The sequence below is a fragment of the Lagopus muta genome, chromosome 2 (assembly GCF_023343835.1).
Source record: "Lagopus muta isolate bLagMut1 chromosome 2, bLagMut1 primary, whole genome shotgun sequence".
NCBI lineage: Eukaryota > Metazoa > Chordata > Aves > Galliformes > Phasianidae > Lagopus > Lagopus muta.
Window position 1 is genome coordinate 25413900 of NC_064434.1, and position 23457 is coordinate 25437356.

Consider the following 23457-nt stretch of genomic DNA (forward strand, 5'->3'; position numbering starts at 1 on the left):
ATTTATTGTTTGAGAGCACATGTATTTGTTGGAGAGAAATGCATATTTGAAGACAGCTTGACATGTCAGAAGTACTACTTTCTAGTTTCTGTATTGTTAGAGTATGTAAATCCACCTTGGTGGCCCAAATAATTGGCAGTGTGCAAATTATCGTTGTGTTGAGGAGCCCCAAACTAGACACTGCTTTCTCAAAAGTACTGAATAGAAGGGGATGATTGTTTCCATTGATCTGCTGTGGTTCTGACACCAAAGATGCAGTTGGCCTTCTTTAAAGCCCAGTTGCATTACTGTATTACTTATAAATTGATCAAACCATTTAACAGGATCAGCCCCAGCATCAACTGCTGACCTGGGCTTTGGGTGTTATTCTGGGATTTGGATACTCATTTTCCTTTAGTATTAGATATTTTAGACACAGTAGACTATACAAGGTAAATCTTCCTAGTAATGTTATGGGTAGGGAGGGGAATAATCTAGGGAAGCATACCAGCTTCCAAGTAAACTTCTTATTTAGTAGGCTGATAAAAGGATGACTTTTTGTCATGAGTTGTAAAGCACTTTTTTTTAAACTACTGAACATTTTTTATTTATCTTTTCCATTTTCCTTAATTACTTTTGACACTGTTTCTGCTCCTTCTGTTTTCTCTGCATTTTTGGGGAGGCTCTTTCTCATCTTTGAACTATGCTTTTAAATAAAGAACAGTAAGTAAAACAGTTGAAATTTCATGAGAAATGTATGTATGATCTTTTATTTCTCTTTTTGTTAACAGGAAATCTGCGTAGTTCGCTTTACCCCTGTGACTGAAGAGGATCAGATATCCTATGCTTTGTTATTTGCCTATTTCAGCAGTAGAAAACGTTATGGTGTAGCTGCCAATAACATGAAGCAAGTCAAAGATTTGTATCTCATCCCATTAGGTTCCTCAGATAAAGTCCCACATCATCTCGTGCCTTTTGATGGGCCTGGTAAGTACAGCATGGAACTTTATTATCATAGCACTTCATGTAGAAGCTTATAACAGTAGAGGGAATTAAATTTTAAAAGGCAATTAATGATATTATAGAAAGTAAGTCATTCTGTTCAAACAAGTCACGATTTTTCCATAGTGTTTTATTAACTTCCTTGAGAAGACATTAATTTTCAATTGTAAGATCATTCTGATTTTTTTAAGTGTCATTGAAAATATTACTTTGAACATAGGTTTCTTTGTGTTTACAATCTCAGAAAATTCACTGGTGCACGTCACCTATAGTAGTAATCCTACTGAGTTCCAAATTGATACTGTAACTTAAAAACAGTATTTTTCTGGGTTTTTTATTTGAAATCTATTAACTTTTTTTTAAACTTGAGCATCCCAAGCTTTTTAAAGGAGGAAAAAAACCAAGAAGGATGGACATTGGAGGTTCTGAAAAAAAATGAGTAAGAAATAAAAAGCTCCAGAAATGACTGGAGCTGCTGCTTAAGCCTGATTTTTTTGTGTCAATTTATTTTGATTATATATATAAAAAAAAAAAAAGATGGATGATTTCATTTTACATAGGATGAAACTAATACAGGATTAGCTACAAATCCTAATTCTCTTTGTGAGAACCTAGTTTAGACAAAACAAAATGCATAGTGAAGAGAGAGATAGTAGTATATCTTGAAACACAGTACCTTTCTGGAACGATGAAAGCATTTGGAAAGTCACTTATGGGTAAATCTTTGAAGAAATCTGTCTAACACAGATTGATTTTGGGACTTGTAGGTGTTAGTGTTTTATTAACATTGTTTTTCCTCTTGTGCTTCTCTATCACTGTTATTAGAGAGTAACTCTTAGACTAACACAAGTTGTTTAACTTTTTTTTTCTTTTAAAACTAGATATCCTATATAAGTCTTGTATTCTGTATTTAGAAGTTATAGGGGGTGATGATGGAAATCTCAAATGTCTTAAAGTGAAGAATTTCTGTAATACATTATAAAAGCATGTGATTTATTTTTGTTAAAGCTGATTACTTTAACCAAAGCACAAGTAGTTAATACATTGCTGTTACAATTTTGTGCAGGGATTGAAATTCATCGACCAAATTTATTACTGGGATTGATAATCCGCCAGAAAATGAAGAGACAGATTTCTGCTGTTACAAGTGTTACTAGTAGTTTTGTGGATGAAGTTTCTGAAAGTACCTTGAGTAGTGTGCCACCAGAAAAGAAAAGCAAGCCAAGCAAACCTGAAGTCTCTCATAATGAATTGGCACTAGAAGAAGAAGAGGAAAATGATTTTTTTAATTCTTTCACAACTGTGCTACACAAGCAGAGAAATAAACCTCAACCATCTAATACAGAAGATGTTCCAGCAGTTATTGAACCATTGGTGGAAAGTAACAAGCATGAACCACCAAAGCCTCTCAGATTTCTTCCTGGTGTTCTAGTTGGGTGGGAGAATCAGCCTTCTACTTTGGAGCTAGCAAATAAACCACTGCCAGTGGATGATATTCTTCAAAGCCTTTTGGGTACGACAGGGCAGGTATGTGAACAAAGTAAGCCAGAAGCAAGTCCTGATGAAGATATACCTTTATTAAATGAGCAAGCAACCTTAAAAGAAGAAAACATGGATGTTGATGAAGTAACTGCTGAAGTTAGTGAAACAAAGGCTAGTTCAGATGATACACAAGAGTCTGCTAATGCTACTGTTGGACCTGCAGATGCAGCAATTACAGGGTCCTCAAGTTCTACAAGAAATGCTGGAACTTTGATAGGACTTAATCTTAAGGGAAAACCTCTCGATGTCTCCACCGAAGCATTTCTAGCAAATGTATCTGCTCAGTCACAGAATAAAGAAACTGAAGAAAGTAAAGAAAATGATTCAAAGCAGCAGACACCTGACAAGGATAATGTCACACAGGAAATTAGAAGGACCACAAATTCCAACTTTTCTTCTTCATCAAATGCAGGGAAAAATACTGAGAACAACACTAATGTAAGTTCTACTGAAGGCACTACTAGTAATACCTCTAAATCACCACCATTTATTAATCTTAAAAGAGACCCTCGACAGGCAGCTGGGCGAAATCAGCAGACTAATGCTTCAGAAAACAAGGAAGGGGATGTTAGTAAAAATGAAGACCAACAGGTTGCTTCAGGAAATGATCAAATGGAACCAGAGAATAAACAGTCTTCTGGTGATACAGGCTTAAACCTGTATCCAAATGATGCACAAACAAATGAGATGCAGTATAGTTCAACCACAACAAAAGCAGATAATGCATGTGCATCGCAAGCAGAAGATACCAAACAGTCACAAGAAGATGCAATGCAAAACATTGAGGCTCTGAACTCATTTAGAATAGGACCAGCAGCAACTTCATCTCATTTTGAAACAGAAAATTCTTCTTGTTCTGAATTTGTTTCCGAAGTTCCAAGCCCTGTAACAAGTGGCAGCTTCTCATCTGTTAGACCTCCACAACCGAATTTCCAGCATCCTAAATCTAATCCACCTGGATTTCAGTTTCAAGCTCCTGCACCTCCTAACTTCCCTCCACAAAACAGCCCTATGTTTGGATTCCCTCCTCATTTGCCACCTCAACTTCTTCCTCCTCCAGGCTTTGGCTTTCCTCAGAATCCAATGATGCCATGGCCACCTGTAGGTCATTTATCCGGTCAGCCACCACCCTATGCTGGACCCATTGCACAAGGGCTACCAGTGGCTCACAAACAGTCAAGATTTGTGGGGCCAGAAAATTTTTTCCAGAGTAAAGACAGTAGGAGACCAGAAAGGCGTCATAGTGATCCTTGGGGCAGACAGGAGCAGCATTTGGAGAGAGGGTTCAGTAGAGGAAAAAACGACCAGCAAAGACAAAGATTTTATAGTGACTCTCACCACCAAAAGAAAGACAGACATGAAAAAGAGTGGAACAATGAAAAATACTGGGAACAAGATTCTGAAAGAAATAGACGCAGAGACAGAAACCAGGAAAAGGAGAGAGAGAGGAAGAGTAGAGAGGAGGGACATAGAGACAAAGAAAGGTTGCGACTTCCTCACAGTGATAGGGGTGCTGATGGAAAAAGCCTCAGAGAGACTAGAAACCCAGAAAAAAAGACAGAGAAGCCCAAACCTGAAGAAGAAAAGGCTCAAGAAAAAGATAAAGAGAGGGAGAAAAGTAAAGAGAAACATAGAGAGCGAGAAAGTGAAAAGAGCAGAGACAGACATAGGGACCACAGTGACAGATCTAAAAGCAAAAGGTAAAAAGATGCAGGCAGTCTTTTTAAAATCCTATTTAAGTAAACCATTAGAGTTATGTAGTAAAACTTTCTATTAAAAAAAAAAACAACAAAACAACCAACCAACAGCCTGCTAGGATTGTGCCATCTTTTTTATTCAGTCTTGGTGTTTTGCAGAAACAAGTCTGTGTTTTGGTACTACTCGATGTACCAATACTCATCCTTTTTTTCATTATACCAACTGTTGCTAGAAGTAGGAGTTTAATATTTTTAAAAAATTTACATTGCTGTATATTCAAAATTTTAAAGATTTCTTTTATTAATATGCAATAAAGGCTTAGAAATTTTCTTAGCTGATAAAGCTGGCTTTAGTCATGTCTGCAATATAGTTGCCTTTGGTAATTTGTGCTCTCTCCTGTTTTAAGATGCTCGGATAATTTTAAAGATTACTTTAATACAATACCCTTCTTTGTAAATTGCACTGTTTTTAAGGACTCCAGCAAGACCTCAGAATCCACACATGCTACAACAAAACATAACATGCTTGATGGTGTGAAGAGTTTTTTAAATTATTCAGTAGTACAATAAAGTAATTCAAGTGTATTTCATCAGTTTTTCAAGTATTTCCTAAGCATCTAAAGCAGTCTGTGACCAGAAATTGGAAGGCTGAGCTGCTCGAATGTTATTGCTTTAAACTGCACTTGTTTAAATAAGAAAGCATTTTTAACCTAAGTTCTTGAAAATATGTTTTGTAGTAGTTGATTCATTTTTCCGACCATTTTCCATGCTTCAAAAACTTGAATACCTGAGCTTGTACATTACTTTGTGTTTTGCTATCCTTTTTACTGTAAAATGTAAATATTTTAAGGGATATTTTGATTCTAAAATGATAAAACTTTCTCACATACTGTGTGTGTTTGATTTCATAGGTGTGAAACTGTAGGTTGAAAGAATCTAGAAGGCTAAGGTGTAGAATGTAGAAGTGTAGAAATGTATTTTACATTTCATGGCTACGCTGTTCTGAGTTCCGGAGGAGCAAAGAGAGGGGAAGAAGGTAGAGGAATGTTTGTCCCATTGGGACTTGCAGTAAATTGATTCCTAATAGTGACAGCCATTCCGCTGCAAAACAAAAAGCCCAAAAAAGAAAACCTGAAGACGAGCTGAAATCTCCTGCCCTTACCTTTCTCAGATACACCTGTCATTTTGCTGAGTCAGTTAGCAACAAACATTCCACTATGTAAACCAAAAATGAGGTTTATTGTTCTATTTTTCAGTATTCTGTTTTGTTTTTTTTTTAACTTTGAGTACATTACCTTCTGTATGGACATGGCATTTTGCACTTTGCTGTAGAACAGCCTCTTCTTTCTGAGAAGATCTTTCAAGTTTAACACCACACTAATAATATTTGCTAATTTTAATGTATTTTAAAGTAAAATTTCCTTTCAATATCCTACAAATAAGTAGCTTCACAGTCAAATTGACTAAAATAAAAACCTTGCACCAAATGAAGAGGTGGCAGACTTTTATTCAGTAATGTTTCTCAGCCTCATAGTTGAGATTCTTAGGCAAGAAATCCTCTTGTAAACAAAGCAGTAGTTAACCTGTCAAGTTTCGTTGTGTAATAAAATGATACTAGTTTTTCCAAATTAATTAATTCCATGGTTTATATATTTGGCATTAATATGTGTGTGGGTTGTGCAAATATTTACATCAGGGTTTTTAATATATAAAAAAATAATGAAACCTGTGTTTGGTTTTGAAATCGGTTTTAAATCAGCAGCTCTGCCTGTCAAGATTTTCCTTTTGACCTGTCCAGAAGAGCTCTGAAAATAAACTGTTATCACTGAAAATTGCCCCTGTTAGCTGAGGTGGGAATATTTTCTGTCAGTTACCAGAAATATTTGTTTGGAAAGAATATATAAACGTTTTCCAGATTTAGCTAGTGCTTTACTATCTGCCTCTTGGAGAGCCAAAGGAGAACATCTCTACTGGAAGAGTTTTATTAAGATTTTAAATTAACAGACAGAAACATCTGACAGAATTTGGTCCTAGAATCTGAGCTATGTAATGGGAAAGAAGCCCCACTGCTGCAGGAGTAAGGGGTTGCTGCCTTCCCCACATCTTCAGTCACTCTTCTAATGTTGGTAATTGTCAGGAGTGCTCTGGTTGCTTGCTGTACACTGAACTGGCAGTACACCAGGAACCCTAGAGTGAATGGAATAAATCTGAAGACGCTCCCTTCCCCAGCATCACATGGCCATAAAAGGCCCTTCTAAGAGAAATGAAGACAAGAATCTGGAGCCAGCTCTAATGCCAAGTAGGCTTTGAGAGCTGTTGTTAACTTGTTGGATAGGGGGGAAGAAAGCTCTGCTGTATCAGGCTGATTGCTTAAAAGTTCAGAGCAGCTTAAAAGGATAGGAAGAACCTCGACTAGATGTTTGCAAATCCCTGTTAAAACAGCTTGTGACAGCTCCATGTCCTTGCCCCTCAGCTCAACTCTGAGTCATCCTTAAGTGTTGGCAACAAGTTCCTTGCCATCTGGTTATGTGGAAAGTGACATGTGTCACCTGGTTTTGCTGTGCCTGTTGTCTCTGACCTGCTTTACAGAAGGGAGGAAACAAATCAGAAATAGTTGCTTGTTCCTGATCAGTACCCACTGTGGACATCCTTTCAGCATAAGAAAGTGATGGTAGATCATGTGCTTTTGAGCACGTGTTCACATAGTAAAGTTAAAAAAAAAAATAGCAATTCAGTGCTATTATTTCTGCATATTTTATTTATACAGCAATTCAGCAGTCAAATGAGAAATAAATGCCAACACCAATCTTATGTTTAAGCAGATTAAGATATAACTTCATTGGTTTTTATTGGTGACTGAAGTGTAGAGTTTAACAGCTTTTTCACAAGGAATAAAACTTTTGTATTTTATTTATTGAAGAACTCTATTTACTTTTGAGATTAAAAATGCATGAAATGTAGTCATGGAAATTCAATTCACAGTGACTAAGAATTTGTCTAGTAAAATTTTAAAATCTCATTTAGAGGGATAAAAGAATTATATAGCTAAAGCAGAGCAGTTGCTTGACAAAAAAACTGTTAGTAAGAGAAGTTAGTTGTAGGCAGACGGCCAACTGTCCCAAATACTGGCTGAGACACATTATTCTGTGCTCAAACTTGGGAGACCCCTGGTGGAGAGAAACAGTGGGCTGTTTTTATGCCTCAGTGTACATGAGCTTGTTTTTGTGCTCAATAATTAAAATACCTTTTCTTTTTGCCTCTAAAAGAGAATGATTTTAAACATAATATTTTAGCATGAAAGCAGTATCAAATTTTGATTTTTTACATAAATGTTTATGTAATGGATAGCAACTCAGAAGTTAGGGAGAGCAACTTCATTAGCTGAAATAGAGTCTTTGTGGATTTAGTAAGTAAATACAAATGTTATTTTTATAAACATGCATGTTTAACCCCAGATACATGTTTTTTCCACCTACAAATGTCAGATGTTACTCTTAATCATAAAACTGCAACATTAGAAAAGAGGCTGTGCATACTAATAAAATGTAGCTTTTTATCCAAAACTAAGTTGTCCTTGTCCACAAACAATATTAGATTGACAACCATCCGTCTACAAAATACAAAATTATCTCCAGCTGACTAAAAAAAAAAAAAAAAAAAATTAGACTTCATTATTTTAAAATAAATACTAAAGAGTACATATAAAAAGGAGTAAATTAAAAATTCTGGCCACATTTTACATATGTTATTAATACCCATCATTAAAACAGAAAAAGGATTAGGAACTATTTCACTTATTTTTGTACACAAATTCTAGATTGTCAGTTTAATACAAGAGGCAGTACAAAAATGAAATGCAACACTTTCAAGGAACCTTAATTAGTTCTTCAATTAATTTCTATGATCTCCATTATAAACATTATAACCTTCTCCTTTCATGAGCTGAATTTTTCTAGAATCTTGGAAGAGTGCAATATCTTTCATTTTACCAATGAACTCCTTCTGAAACAGCCCTACAGTGACTGTATGGACTTCTCTGCCAATTTCAAATCCACCGAAATAACAAATTCCACCATAGTTTAAAGCAGTGTATTTTCTGTGTGGATCAATGTCTTCAAAAATAATTAGCTCCTCATCAAGATATACCTTCACACATGTTTGATTTTGAATTACAGTAACAAAATGCCATCTTTCATCAGAACAGGTGGAATCTTTGCTGTGAATCATTGGAACAGAGATTCTTTCTCCAAGATTAATCACAACTTTTAATGTTCCGTTGGCGAGGCCAATGGCAAGGAAATCATTGTCTTCATCTTCAGCTTTTCCCAGCCACACCATTAAGCCCTCAATTTGATTGGTAGTAAAGTTTAAAGAAATACGGCTATACTGGAGGTCTCTTTTTCCATAAAGGGGATCTATGTATTTGATGTAGGAATTACCAACAAACTTTGCTGTGAAAAAGCTGATTTTGCTGTCACAGTGCTTACCTGACCAGCCTAGTGCACATACACAGGTATATGAAAGCAAAGTGGGCTGGGGAATACAGAGAGCTTGCGGCCTACATCTGTTCTGCAAGCAGTGAACAGACTCTTCACACGTGTTCCCTATCCATCCTTGTGGGCAGGAACAAGAAAAGCCTGAGCTTTCAACTTGGCATGTTCCATTGTTTTTGCACACTGAATATCCACAGGCGGTTCCGTCACAGTCGCCAATATTGGCTCCACCTTTGGGATCCGTCGCAGTCAGCTTCAGTTCTTTGTCATTTATAACAACCTCTCGTATGCAGCCACTGAAACCTGTGGGTTCGTTTTCTGTTGCCATTGAATTCACAAGATTTAGAGAGGATACCCCTCCAACATAAAAATCTGTGTGCGTGTCCAGCACATTCATCCCAGCACTGGCTGTATGGGTAACATTGATGCCATCCAGATCCAGGTAGCCTTCATTACCAACTCTTCCTACTCTGAGTACATGCCAGGTCTGCCTGTCAGCATGGACCTTCTGACTAGCCCGTAAGACAATTGTTTTGTCTCCAAGATTGTAGCGTAGCTGTATAAATCCATTTGCTAATGATATACATAGAAAGTCACCTGTAGAAAAAAGTAAGAAATAAATTTACTTTTAGAGGCAGCATGCTGAAGAATAATCCTGATGCTTTCATGCCTGCATTTCTCAATTCCATAACTTATTTCCAGTAGCTCTGTAGCATCATTTTTCTGGAGGCCGCCATAGCAGGAAGTGTTAGGCTGAAATGTCTTCTCATGTACTACTGGTGTTTTTGCCTGACAGGCAATATAGAAGGCTTTGAACTATTACAAGCATGAAGGAAAATATCTGGGAATGTTAGGAAGCAGGAGCTGAAAGGAAGGTATGAAGGGCAGAGATAGACTCCAACAGGGAAAGACAACAGAGGCAGAAGAGGAGGGCAGCAGGGTGTGAAAGAGTTGCATTTTCTAACTTTGTAATTTTTATTTTTTTTTTAAAGGTAAGCTAACTAAATTGATAAATAAGCTTATTAAATTTGCATATACTTTCTCTCCTTGTAGTTATCAGTAAAAGTTAGATTTTTATGTAATCTTTCCCAATGAAGAAATGCTTTTTAGATTTGGAAAGTGCAATTTCCATAAAGATTCCACATTCTTAAGGGTGGACCTGTTTGTAAAATTAATGAAGTTTGCTTTTGTTGCTGATTGCTCACTTGTCTTGTAATCAAGAGCTGAAGAAGTTGAAAATTTCTCCAACACCTGGCCTACAATGAAGTTTTTGATAGCTATGCAGTGTGACAGTGGTCTGTCTGAGATGACATTAGAAGACAGTGGTTTACACAGTTTCAGCAGGCTTAAGTTAACCACAGTAACTCAGATGCAAAACTAATGCTGCCTTTTGCTAATGTACTGTAGTTAACTTTGGAGCTCTGCATTACTGCTGAAGCAGATCTGTTGTTACTTCATCTGCTTTTAGGGTAAGGGGAGCTTATGGCCAAGCATTCTGGATTGTTCAACACAGGTTTGAGACCTCTCTTCAGATACAAGTAACTCACTCTCATGCTATTTGAGAAGAGGAAAAAAAAAAAAAAAAAAAAAACAAACAACTTTCTACCTCCATCTCTCTCCGAGGTTCTCAGGGCACTTTGCTACTCCTCAGGTTGTGTTCTGTGCTTTTCAGATGATGATTTGTCATCTTAGCCTTTGGAGAACAGCACTTTTATTACAAACTTAATGATGTGCATGCTGATCCCGGAGTTCAGCTCAGTATTTCTCCATGAAGTTCAGGTACTGCTCAGGGACAAATGGCTGAAAATATTTTAGGGCTGGAATAAAAGGTTTTCCTGGAGGTAAACTATGGGTGTGCCTTGGTTACTTTTCACTTTGACATTTGACATTTTCAACAAGGGAACTGTTGACCCGCCCTATCTGAGGGATGATTTGCACAGCTGAAGTTTGTGTGGGCTTATGCCATTTTAAGGCTCGCATCACCATTTTAAATGAATAGAAAGCATCCTGACCACTGAATTTCCCCTCTTAGTCTTAGCATGGAACAACATGAAGCAAAGTAGTTGCAACTGTTTTAGGTTAAGCATTATCCCAATCCATCCCATAACTAGCTGGGGCCAAAGACCTGAAGAAGCTTGCTTTTGTTAAGCAGAAAGGTGAAGACATCCCCAGTTTTTCCAGGACTAGATTTCAGGGCTGGTTCCTACATTCTAGAAAATACAAGACAAGACACAATTTTTGCTTCCAGCTTTTCAGATTAGTATCTAATCTAGTATGACTATTTATCTCTATTAGCATTGTCACAAAAGAGCAGAGACTCCTGAGGTAGGCATTTACATTCATCAATTTGCTGTGCATTCAAGCCTTTGCACAACCTGTTGGAGGGTGTGCAAGGAACTGTAAGACAATCTGTCTCAGTAAGTTTACGTCTGCCTCTTTGGAAATAGGCTCTTTAAGCTCAACTGTAGCCTGAAACAACATGTAGGACCCTGGGTGCTGGACAGAATTTTTGACAATTACAGCTTTCAGTTCTGTTCTGAATTATACCTTGCCCCATCATCTTCCCAGTTTAGGAAAACAGAATGACCAAATTAAAAAATTGAAGAGGTTGTCATTGCAGGTGTTGCCTCAAGCAAGAAACTGGGTTTAAAACACTTTTACTTGCAATACCAAATTCAGAATTGTCACCAAATGAATGAAGGTTAAAGTTGCTCCACTTTAAAGTGAATATTTTTTCTTTTCTGTAGAGGAAGCGAGCACCCTATAAGAGGTATCAATTTTTCTTCATCATTTTGATTTTCAGGGTTTCATCGTGAAGGTGTTCAAGTCTTGCCTGCTCCATGTCCAATATCCCAGTTCCCAGAGGCCAAGTCAACTGTGTCCTGAGTAGCCAGTTGCTAAAACTAGGAATTAATGAGAAGTCTCACATAGGTTCATCCAGCTACAGCTGTGAGATCTGGATTATCCACAGTTGTATCTATTTGCATGACAGACTCCGAATGCATCACAAAAACGTTCAACTTCTACTATGAGTAAGTATGTAAATCTGTAAGTAGGTTAGAGTCACACAGTTTTAAACTCTCCCAGACAGTAGCAATGCTATTTCACGCTCAGACTCTATCTAGACAAGCAGATGTCTCTCTATATCCCTATCTTAAGTGGGGAGTATGCTTAAGCAGTATCAACTCACCATAGGAAACTCATCTGCATAGTAATGTGTCAAGGCTGTATATTAGGAATGCGTTCTAACAGTGCCTCACTCTGAAATATCGTATGCATGCAGAAGAATTTCAGGGTGCAAAATGCTATGACAGGATTAAGTTTGCACAGCAGCATTGGCCAAAGATCTCTTCAGTAGCTGAATTCACTATCAAATCTGCCTAGTGATGATGCATTTCCTAGAAGGTCTGAACGTACTATCAGAGGACATTGGGCTGACTGACCATGGGTAGGGAATCACAGGTGGTATTTTTAGCTCTTCTCTTTTAGGGTGTCTTCCCCACCGTGACTCAAAGTCCGCCCTTCTGCTCCATGCATATGTGAATGAGGCAAAGTCTGTCTTATCAGAGGGTATGAATTTATTCCTATACTTCACTGTAAATTAATGTGCACTGATAGATTTAAGTCTGAGCTCTTACATGAGGGGTTGTCACCCCATTAAGAGTAAAGAGGATTTCCCAATGGCTATTAAGGCTGAAGAGGTTTCCAAAGCATCCTTTCAATTCATTTCAGTGACGCATACCTTTTTCATGCAGTTGTCATGTGCCTCAGCAACAGGGAGATGACTCCTTGCTTGTCATAAACTCACTGATAAGTTTTTGTAGTACTGAAGATCCAGGCTTCTTTACCAAGACTCCTAAGACATCTGACACTTATGCTTTATTTCTTCCTTCATTCTTGAGCAGAAGCCTCCACAGCATGATTTTCTTCTGGGAACAGAGGCTTCAGTGAGCTCGGAGCTTCATCAGTACTGGAGGGTGCAGTTCTCAAGAGCTTCAGTCAATGGTTGCAGAACAACTGTGGTCTTAATTCCTTCAGATCTCTGACACAGCGTTTCTGTTTGCTGCCCTCAGTCTATGACTTGTAATTGCTATTACCTCACCTTTGTTTCCTCTAATTGAGGGCAAGAATGCCAGTTTGTGTAGTTGTCATATGAGGAACACTGTTTCTTACCCCTCTCCTTCCACCTTCTATTTCAGGAACATTTACTGATAACTGGCACTGTGAGTCCCAGAGTCATAGAGGGAAGGAAAAGCAGAAGAGAGAAAGCCAGAAAGAAGTTTTGTACAGGGACAAAGGACAGAGAAAAGATGAGCATGATTTCCACTCTTCTGCAGTTTCTGCTACTAGTTACCAGCCTCGGCAAGGTTGAAGTTCTAATGGTTTTCAGCTTACTCTACATCTTTTTACTCTTGTTGGCTTTTGGAGCTTGTTAGTTGGACACTCTGTCTTTTGCCACACCTGCATGCACACAGCTAGGCATCAGTCAGATGACAGGTTACAGCAGCTTCTTGCACCTCTTGTAACTTGAGCCTGGTGATGATCATAGCAGGGTCCTTAATGTCTAGACATTCCTTTATAGGAATTACTCCACATACATACAAACTTTTATGGAGTATTAGAAAATTATTATACTCCCTGTACAGAGCTATATTTCATGGATAATGCAAGTCTGAGAACAAGTATCAAGCCAGAACCCCTAATCTCTCGATTTAGATAAAAGTCTCCATGTCAACTGGTATATTCTACCTTCTGCTTGGAGCACCATCCCAGAGCAGAGGTTGCAGATAGGATCCAGAACAATCTTCAGATACCATGATGTTCATTCATCCACAAGGAGTAGGCTATTTTCTCTTCGTAAGTTAAACTTTTCAGTCTCACATTTCAAAAATGCTGTTCTTAATGAAAAGATTTTCCTGTTTCATTTACACACCACTATCATGCTACCATATTTCAGCAGCTAGCATGAGTCACCTTTGTCGAGCAATCTCAATTTACTTGCCTCTTTTTTTCTTTGCTTGTGCAACGCTATAATACAATATTGTAATGCTATGGTGCAAAGGAAAGCACAACAATGACAGCAGGGTAGCAAAGTTCTAGGCTACAGCAAGTGAGGACGAGCCCAAACACAGCAGCCAGAGATACAGAATAAAAGGAAGAAAAGCTACTTACCTTTAGAAGGTCTCAGGCAGGGAGCTCTAGCAAGACACTCTTGCCTCCACTACTAACTCTTACATGAGGTCTGGGAAGGGGTGGAGCTAGGATCCACCCCTTCTGGTCACTCAGCAGCATTGCAATGCACCTGAGCTTCCCTGGGTTGGTCCTGCCTTCCCACCAGGTGCTCAGTCACTGGTTCAGGCCGGGACTTTGCATTTCCAATACAGTTTGCTATGAGTCCTCATATACAACAAACATAAGGACAATGGGGATGGCTGTTCTATCACATAAGCAAGTGAATAATTCTGCTTCACAGACTGCTAATTTAGTCTATATGAACCATCTTAAAATCAGATGAAAAGCAAAAATGATGCCCCTCTTGCCTACAGAAACATGGACACCAATAGCCAACCTAGTCACTGTAAGATACTTTTCTACTCTTCTCTGTGTAAGTATTCCAGCAATTCTGAGTATTTTCAAAGGAAAAAGGAAAAGGAAATTTATCCAATATCATGATTGAATTTTCACCATAAAAATGTCTTAGGAAATGACGTAGACATCACACAACCATAATCGTTTTCTCTTAGTTTAGGTTCTTAAATTGAAATGCTTTAAGTATCAGGAATTGAGGTTTTTCAGACCAGGCAGGTGGCATATTCCCGATAAAAGGAGACAGAGCACTGTTGTTGCAAATGTTGAGTATTAAATTTAGTGTGAGTCACCCTATTCTGTTTATTAACCTGACTTCCTTCTTAGTCACCCAGCATAACTGTTCTTTCTCATCTCATCACAGAACAAACCTTTCCAGCTCCTTGGCCTCAACTCGAGTTGTGCAGGCAGCCTGCAGCATATTTCACTTTTATGAACAAATATAAAGCTTTAGTAGTGGTATGAATTAATGAAAAATGAATGCTCTTCAATGTTTTTTACCCAGAGTGACAAGGTCTTTGAGTATGCAGAGTGGTTTCCATGTAAATGACTAAATTATACATTCTTCAAGCATCTGCTGGGCATCCAGATGAATTAAAAGCTATTAAATGGGGCTCTCACACCTTTATTAGTAGAAATGGGACACAGTTCACTTGTAAAATGTAAAGTGGCTTGACCTTTTACTGACACTTAGCTGAACTCCAAATGCTGTATTATTTGCAGAGATATCACTCAGAAGCAGCACATACAGCTATCTACATTTTCCACGTGTTTACCTTGCTGGCGTACAGCAAGCAATCAAAGCAGGGGAAAAAGCTCTTTGTCTTCCTATCTGCAAGTTTCCAAACTAAAATATGTGCATACAGTTCACTTATTCTGGACCTTTACTTCTTCCTTTTTTATTTTTCCTTTTCCTTGCCTTGCCTGCTCTGCCCTCCCCACTTCCCATCTTCTTATTAACAACTATATGCCTATTTAAAATATTGCTAGACTTTGGAACAACTTTCTTAAGAACTGCACAAATTAGTTAATTATTAATAATATTAATATTAGTATTGAGTCAAGAAACAGTTGTCAAAGCAAGAAGGCCCATGACTGACAGAATTATGGGAACTTCTGCTAACAGACTGGTGAGATGTCTTCTAGTGCTTTAAATGGGTGTGTTTAAGTAATCACTTTGTTACAGGAGTGGAGACTGGAATCAGCAGATCAAGTTTTGAATAAAGACACTATCCACCCTTTTCTAGAAATGTGTGTAATATTTTTTGAAAAGAACAAAACAAGAAGGAAATATTTCAAGGGGAGACTGGTGGTTAGTTCTTTAACTATTAATGCATTTTTCTGATGAGAATATGGCCCTGAAGTCCCTTGCAGGGAAAGTCCCAATATACTATTCATATCATTTAATAAGCCAATGCACAACTGTGTCAGTGTGACATGCTACAACTCAGTATCATTCCTATATTAGCTGCAGAGTCAGATCTCCTTTCTTTTACAAAGCAGACTTTGTTGAGTGAGAAAAGAGGAAAAGAGGGGGAAAAACAAAACAAAACAAAACAAAAAAACAAAAAAAAAAACAAGAAAAAGGAAAGGAAATGAAAGGAAAAGGGGAAAAAAATAAAAAAAAAAAAAAAAAAAAGGAAAAGAAAAATAGAAGAAAAATATTCTAATTATTCCCTATTAAGAAATTTAGAAAAAGATCTTGTGGTTTGGACAATCAATTTATTAAATCTTACATAACTGCACAGAAGAAAAGGATTTATACAAAGTGGTTTGTAAACTAATCCCCACCAGAAAGCTCTTTCACATCTGTTGGCTGCTAAGAATACTTCTGAGTCTTTCATCAGCCTAATTCTGTCTGGATTTGACAGGATTAGATTAAAGCAAATATCAAGGGCCACACGATTAGCTTTTCCTAAATCTTTTAAAACTTCAGGGCAGTGAAAAAGGTAGTGGGAAATGTGTAAAGAAAGTAAATTAAGCTACAGAAGACATTTTTTGTTTTGAAATGAAATTCATATGGTTCTAGAGATTGATTTTAAGAAAATATGCCTTTCTGCACAAACTAAACATTCCTGAAGGGCAGTGAAGGCACGCAGATGCTAAACCACTCTTGGCCCGAGTTAAACAGGCTGAGCTCTCTCTTTGACGCTGCCAAAGAGATATTTAATTTCTTTATATGCTAGCTGTTTCCATGACCTCTGACTATTCCAGGGTTCTTTTGAGAGAGATCCTTTCTTTCTCATCTATTTTTCATGGCCCATGTAATGATTTAGTTTACACAGGAGAGAACTATGCACTGAGAGTCTCAGAATTTGGCCTCTGAGTGATAGAATTATAAAAGATTCATTGTAGAAGACATAGTTCTTTGAAAATAAATGTATTTGTATTACAGATGTGCCATCTATTTTTCTTTAAAGCTGCTTCTTCGTATATGGTTGTAATTGGAACAAGACAAGCCAGCACTCTATGATATATTATCAACCTTACCTAACAGCAGCCTGCCAAAACAGCTGTGCATAGAATAGGAAGGTGGTAAATTGGGTGTATGTCTGTTCATACATATGCACATCTGAGGATGCTAATTCAATTGCCTCAAGGCTCTGGGCCTTGAATGAAGAAACAAAAAAATATATGATCAATAGTTGCGTACTTTTTTATCACACAAAGCCCCATTGTGGCATAACATTCTGCTTAATACAATTGAGCATTTGCTCTCACATCACATTACGAATGATTTGTGATGCTTCTGTTTAAAAACATGCAAGACATCACATAAATGCAATGTAAAGATGAGATACATTAATAAAATATAGTGCAGAAAATATACATCTAAAAGACCAAATTTTAAAATATATCCGCAATGGCCAGCAAATTACATTTTTGGCATGAAGTTTTAGGAATGTTTGCTCAGTAAAATTTAAAAGTTTATTTAAAATTTAAAATTTTATAAACAGTAGAAATCTTTTATTGAAGTATGTTTTTCATTCTGTATATCTGGAAAATGCAGAACTTCAATTTTTTTTTGCATAGTGCGCCAGCAAACTTTTCAGTACTATAGAAGAAACAGTTAAACTTCTGATGAACCTTAGTGCTCTTTCACAGCTCGCTTTTGCATATTTTCAGTTTTATCTGTTTTTATACTGCTTTAGTTTCGTTCATTCTAAAATACTGGGCCAAACTCTCAGCTTGTGAATCCTAGTGTAGCTGCACAACTATGGAAGCAGTAGCAGTAAACACCTGTTGAAGATTACATTTGTTGAAGATGCAATTGCTTTTCAGGAGAAAATGGTTTGTTGAATCAACTTCATTAAATCCTTGTTGGCTTTGGACTCATCTAAAATTTTCTTATATGTGTTTGTTCTCATGAACATGATTATTCACAAGGAGTTACAGGGACTTAACATCACTTCACAGAATCATAGAATCACTATGGTTGGAAAAGGCCTCCAAGATCACCCAGTCTGACCATCCACCTACCACCAATATTGCCCACCAAACCATGTCCCTCAGTACAACATCTAAACATTCTTTGAACATCCCCAGGGATGGTGACTCCTCCACCTCCTTGCGTAGCCCATTCCAGTGCTTGACCACTCTTTTGGAGAAGAAACTTTTCCTAAAATTCAACCTTAAGCTCCTCTGGCACAACTTCAAGACATTCCCTCTAGCCCCATCGCTAGTAGAAGAGACTGACTTCCACCTCGCCGCAACCTTTCAGGTAGTCGTAGAGAGCAATAAGGTCTCCCCTGAGCCTCCTCTTTTCCAGACTGAACAATCCCACTTCCCTCAGCCACTCCTCATAAGACTTGTGCTGTTTCTTCAGAAAAGCAACTGGGTATATAATTCTAGCTAATTCTAAAACTGGGAGTATCCTTACCTGACTGAGTACCCAAACGCTGTGCAGTGTAAAACAGGATACCATCTGGAGAAAGAGGCTGAAACTGCAGTTTGATATGGGTCTTATGTCGGATATAAAAGGGTGCAAATGACATCCATGATGATTCGTTACTTCGGAAAGATGGATCACTGATGGAAATATCTGAAAATATAGGAGGAAATGTCTTCTTATGAAAGATACTTGAGAATACTGCATCATTGTGACACTAGTTGCCTACAGGGTATTCTGTGTAGTTCATGTATGCTGAACATATACTTCCAGTTCTTTCCTTCCTGAAGACTAAAAAGAAGATTCAGAATAAAAGTCACGTAACAACAGATGAATGCCATTTTGTTTTCTGGGTGCCCCTATTTTCATTGACAATCTAACCTGCAGTTTTCATGCAAACAAAATGTGATCTGATTACTGTTCAATTACATAGAAATGCAAGTGTTATTTCTACATTTTATAAAAGTTTAAGCAAGAGTACTTTTGTGAGAGTCAAGATAAACAGTCATTTATTTACTACACAGGCAAGAAGAGCTGAGTCTGTTCACCTTGGAGAAGAGGAGGCTCCTCTAAACTAATTTATTATTATTGTGTGGTTGTTAGCTTCCTGTATTTGTGTCTTAGTGGAACACCGCAACACTAGTGGTGACCACAACAGTCAAGCTATTCAGATGTGCAGAGTACTTTTAGATCTTTGTTTAATAAGCTCTTTTCACTATTTAGTTAACAGCAGTACTAAATGTCTGAACACTAAGCGCTGCCCCACACTTTCCTCACAGTTTTTCCACTGAACCTGTGCTCTTTCTTGTCTGAAAGACCAACATCTTTTCTCATTTTGATGCTGCAGATTTCCTAGAACGTTTATAGAAACCTGCTTTTATTATCTTTCCATATTTAATTTTTCTCCATAGCATCTGCCTCCGAATTCAATTCTCATTCAGTTGCACCCTGAACTGCTTATCACAGATGGGCCTTAATTGTTAGACTGGTATACAGGTAGCATGCTGCAAGACATGTAATTCGTCTATTTGTCATACAGCCTCCCTCAGAACAGGATTCAAGGTGTTCCTGGTGGATTGTTCCCAGCAGACAGATGCAGCATTATGCAGGATTCAGATCTCTCGTCTGTTGTCAGTACTTGATGATGCCACAGAAAGTAACAACACAGCTGGCCTTTTAGTTATTTTCCCCCCTAGGTTACAGCTAATACTTCCAAGGAATGTGCATAGATTTAATTCACATCATGCAATCTCAGTTAACTCTAAAAGTTTCGACGTTTGTAAAACTGATTACAGTGGATTTATGAAATGGCCTAATGATTCCAACAGAACTTCTGAAGATCTGCTACTAAACCTACACATAGATTCTTACACAAACACCTTGCATTTACAAACCACTCCCATTTTATGCATCAAATAGCAGTTGTGATATCAAGGCTGTACAATATCCTTAGTAATACATTTTGTCAGAAATGAGAATTTTCTGGCATCTATGCTTAAAAGATGATAGTACTAAAAATGCTGTCCTAAGAGCAGCAATTACTAAGATAATATTAACAAAACTTGTTAATCAGATTAAGTGATGCAATGTATACCACTAAAATTTTACAAGCGCTATCAGTTACAAAAGACAAAACAAAATAAAACTTAATGTTAGTAATTTTCATACATTTTTATGTGCTTGTATTTTTTTATTTGATAAGAGACAATATTCTCCAGTAGCAGTTAAAGATTCAGTCCATACATTGGTGGCTTCATGTTTAAAAATCACTCTGAAATAGTAATTCATTTTGTTCATAGACATTATTGCTTTCTGCAGCAGTCAGTCAGTCTTCTACCAATTTTTTTTGCACAGCAAGACTAACATGTGGAATAAATGTGCCACAGCAGTCAATCTTGTACTAAAATATGCTGCTGCTTATGAGGTCAAACTAAGTGGAATGCATCTTCAGGTCTTCATGGCAGATTCAGTTTTACTTTGCCAGTGTAGTTAATTCTTTACAGCTTATGAAGGAAGCATGGACAACAACTAGGGTAAAAGCAAAATGCAGCAGGTGAAATGCTATGTTGCTTATCATTAGCAGATATAGAATAATGACTGACATGATAAAAAGCCTTGGAGCAGAGGGAGAACAAAGATGAAAAAAAGGTGATTTTATATTATCACTCAGAGTGAATTAAACTCATGTCTTTATTGCAAGCAATATTAAAAAATCTCAGCAACAAATGCCAAAATGCCTTAGAAAGGCAATATCACTATCCAGATGGATATCAAGTAAAATACTCAATTTAATATACTGTATTACTAAAGCTTACTTTATAAACTTTAAAGGTGTAGATATTTTATTTCCATTTTGCTAAAAAATGCTGCTATTCCCAATAAAACTATCTGAACAAATGTCAGAAAACAATGTCATATTTTGCAACAGGACTGACTACAGAAAGTGTCAGAATAACTTTTAATTTGCATATGAATTATCCTGTAAATCCTGTAAATATTGATTGAATGCATGACAAAGGATCTGACTTGGCAGGCAAAGGAAACCAAAGGCTGGAATTCTACTGCAGCATACAGTGATGATCAGAATAAAATCTCATTTTTTTTTTTGCAACACTGCATTTGTAAGTAGACAAGCTTTTAAGCTGAAAGATAAGACAATTTAAGATTTTCTATTTGCTTTTATGGCAGGCAAGTTCAAAGCTAACACGTTAAGTCAAAAGCTGAGATGATACTTCAGCTTTGTTTCCCTGGCAAAAACCTTCCCCCCTAAGATAAGAAAATAAGAAGTTTGGCAAAACTTGCACACCACAATTGCTCCAGAGAAACTCTGCTAAAACAACTGAGATAAATGAATGCCTTTGCCAATTCATTAAGCTAAATTTGTAGGACCTCTACTGTGTAACTTTTGCATTACTCATTATTGCAGTCAGCACTGCATGGTATATGTAAGCACAACAGGCATTTAAGCAAACCTTTTTGTTCTGTATCGACCACTGCTTGAAACTGATTACTGGTATCCAATGAAGATACGCATCTCTGAATAGCACCAAGACAACTGAACTCTAAATCCCTTCAGATCAACTAGGGCTACAGGAAGACACAGCAAGTTTCTGCAACTACTGTTGTTGAAGTTTGCATTTGTTTCCATCCAACACATTTTGTGTCCCTTCTTCTACTCTCCCTCAGGAATTACACTGTAATAATTTATTCATGCAGCTTGCTGCCTCAAAACTTACACAAGCACATTCTGTCGTACAGTCCATGAAGAAGTTCTGCAGATGTAACCATCAACATGAAAAAGTGAGATAAAACACCAAGAAGAAAGCATAGAGGATGTGAAAGCAGGGATGGGCTACCCAACAGGATTACAGAGCCAGCACCTGAGCATAACAGGTTCTGTAACACCTGTAACAGGAATTAGGAATCTGCAGGAATAGAAACTGGCATGGGACACAGAGGAAAACAAGAAAGACTTCCAACAAAAAGACTAAGGAAAATGTGAAGCCTCTTCTCAATGGAGTGGGGACCTACTGACATAAGACATGGAATAAGCCAAAATACTCAAAGCCTTCTTTGCCTTTCAGAACTGGTAAGGTCTGCTCTAGCCTCCCAGGTCCCGGAGTCTGGTAGCAAAGCCTGGGGAAGTGAAACACTCTGTGGCAGGGGAAGAAGATGGGAGCATGTCAGTCAATTGGGAAAGCAAAGGCAGGGGATTGCCTGAGAAGTCCAGTAACACCACAATGCTGCTTGCAATTGATAAGCTTTGAAAGATCACAGTGATTACAAGAGATTCCTCATGATTCATGGAAAGCAAAACATCACATTCTCTAACAGAGGCAAGAAGATTTGATGCAGGGACTTTTTGCCTAGTCAACTGCACTTCACTTAGCAACTATAACAGAGAAAAATATTTTTAAATGCAATATCAAAGAACATAAAGGACAAGATACTGACAAGGCTAAATTATGCACAACTAGTGTGATAGCTTTATTCGAAGAGATGAATGTCCCTATGACAAGCCAAGATGAATGAATGCTTGCCTTGGGTTTGGCAAGGCCAAAGCTATAATAGTTTGCCATACTTGTTTGTTTTTCTTCATTCCATATATAAACAATCCAAACAAGATTTTTCACAGAAATCTATCACTTATGAATATAAATATACTGTCCTGATCACACCATAATTTTTGCTTCAGTATTTGTTTTATTTTGTTTTAGTACTGTTAGAAGCCAGGTTTGCTGTCAGGGAGCAGTGAGAGCCTGGATTGATAACATGGCTATCAGAACTGAGGCCTCACCAGCCTGGCTGAGGTCTGTAAGCCCTGAGTGATGTGAGCAGGAAAGATCTGGAGGAGCAGTCATGGTCAGCTCTGGATTCCAGATCTAAGCTGGGTCAGGGTGATGAGGCAGAGCTAAGGTCAAGGCCATAAGTCAGCCCAGAATTGGGGTCCAGGTCCAGATCAACATGGCCCACTACAAGGTAAGGCATGGATGTTGTGCTGCTGCAGTTCAACTGGAGATCAAGAACAAGAGCCTCTATTTAAAAGCTACTCCTGAGCAAAGTGGAAGGATATACTCCTGCTGAGGCTTCTTAGCAGATCTGCCTTCGAGGCTGGACACCTGCATCACTTCTAGGAGGTCTGAGACCAAGAAGACAAACCACCAGGAAGTAGTGGAAGGATGCACTCAGGAACCTGGCATGTAGAGTGCTGCACTAGCACTTCATTGGCATTAAACAGTTGTCTGAAACCTTTGAAGTGACAGATGTTCAATGTTTTGGTTCCTTAATAGAGTGAGAAGCTTGACCAGGCACTTTTATTTTCATTTTGCAAATAAACAAATGTGGCTGCTTGAGCTGCTATTTGTTTAAGGTTGCAGCTGAAAGATTACTGATCCTTCCTTCTCTCAGTCTTTCCATCTTTCTTTCTCTCTTTCCTTTGAGTAGCTGTTTGGATGAAGTAAAAAAAAAATAATAATAATAAAAATAAAAATAAAAAAATTGTAATTTATCTAAACTGAAATGTGTTTTTCTTTTCAGTTATCACTGTTTATTTAATCTTTGAGGAGCTAACGTATACATAGCCAACAAACTAGTTCATGTACCAAAAAAAACCCAAACAGTTTAACTTCCATTTTTAGTGCATTAACAGGAATTAGATCATGTTCACAAAAAAAAAAAAAAAAAAACTGATTACTAGCACAACTCTAATATAAGAGTTAGAAAAACAAATTCACAAAACTTGTAATTTTGCTGGACCTGCAGCCATTAT

The 23457-nt window shown here is 37.6% G+C and overlaps 2 protein-coding genes across 12 annotated transcripts in view; one reads left to right on the plus strand and one right to left on the minus strand.

The window, feature by feature from the left end:
• Nucleotides 1-5109, plus strand: part of PHF3 (PHD finger protein 3) — a 45444-nt gene extending 40335 nt beyond the window's left edge. For all 11 annotated transcript variants that reach the window (XM_048937847.1, XM_048937848.1, XM_048937854.1 and 8 more), the window contains 2 exons: nt 771-966; nt 2048-5109. In XM_048937847.1, coding sequence (XP_048793804.1) covers nt 771-966; nt 2048-4227 — 2376 coding nt within the window. In that variant the 3' untranslated portion in view covers nt 4228-5109. The remainder of the gene's footprint in view (nt 1-770; nt 967-2047) is intronic.
• A 374-nt stretch (nt 5110-5483) lies between these two features.
• Nucleotides 5484-23457, minus strand: part of LOC125689991 (protein eyes shut homolog) — a 702258-nt gene continuing 684284 nt past the window's right edge. Inside the window, exons 44-45 of the mRNA XM_048937860.1 lie at nt 18180-18341; nt 5484-9310 (exon numbers count right to left, since the gene is read on the minus strand). Coding sequence (XP_048793817.1) covers nt 8112-9310; nt 18180-18341 — 1361 coding nt within the window. The 3' untranslated portion in view covers nt 5484-8111. The remainder of the gene's footprint in view (nt 9311-18179; nt 18342-23457) is intronic.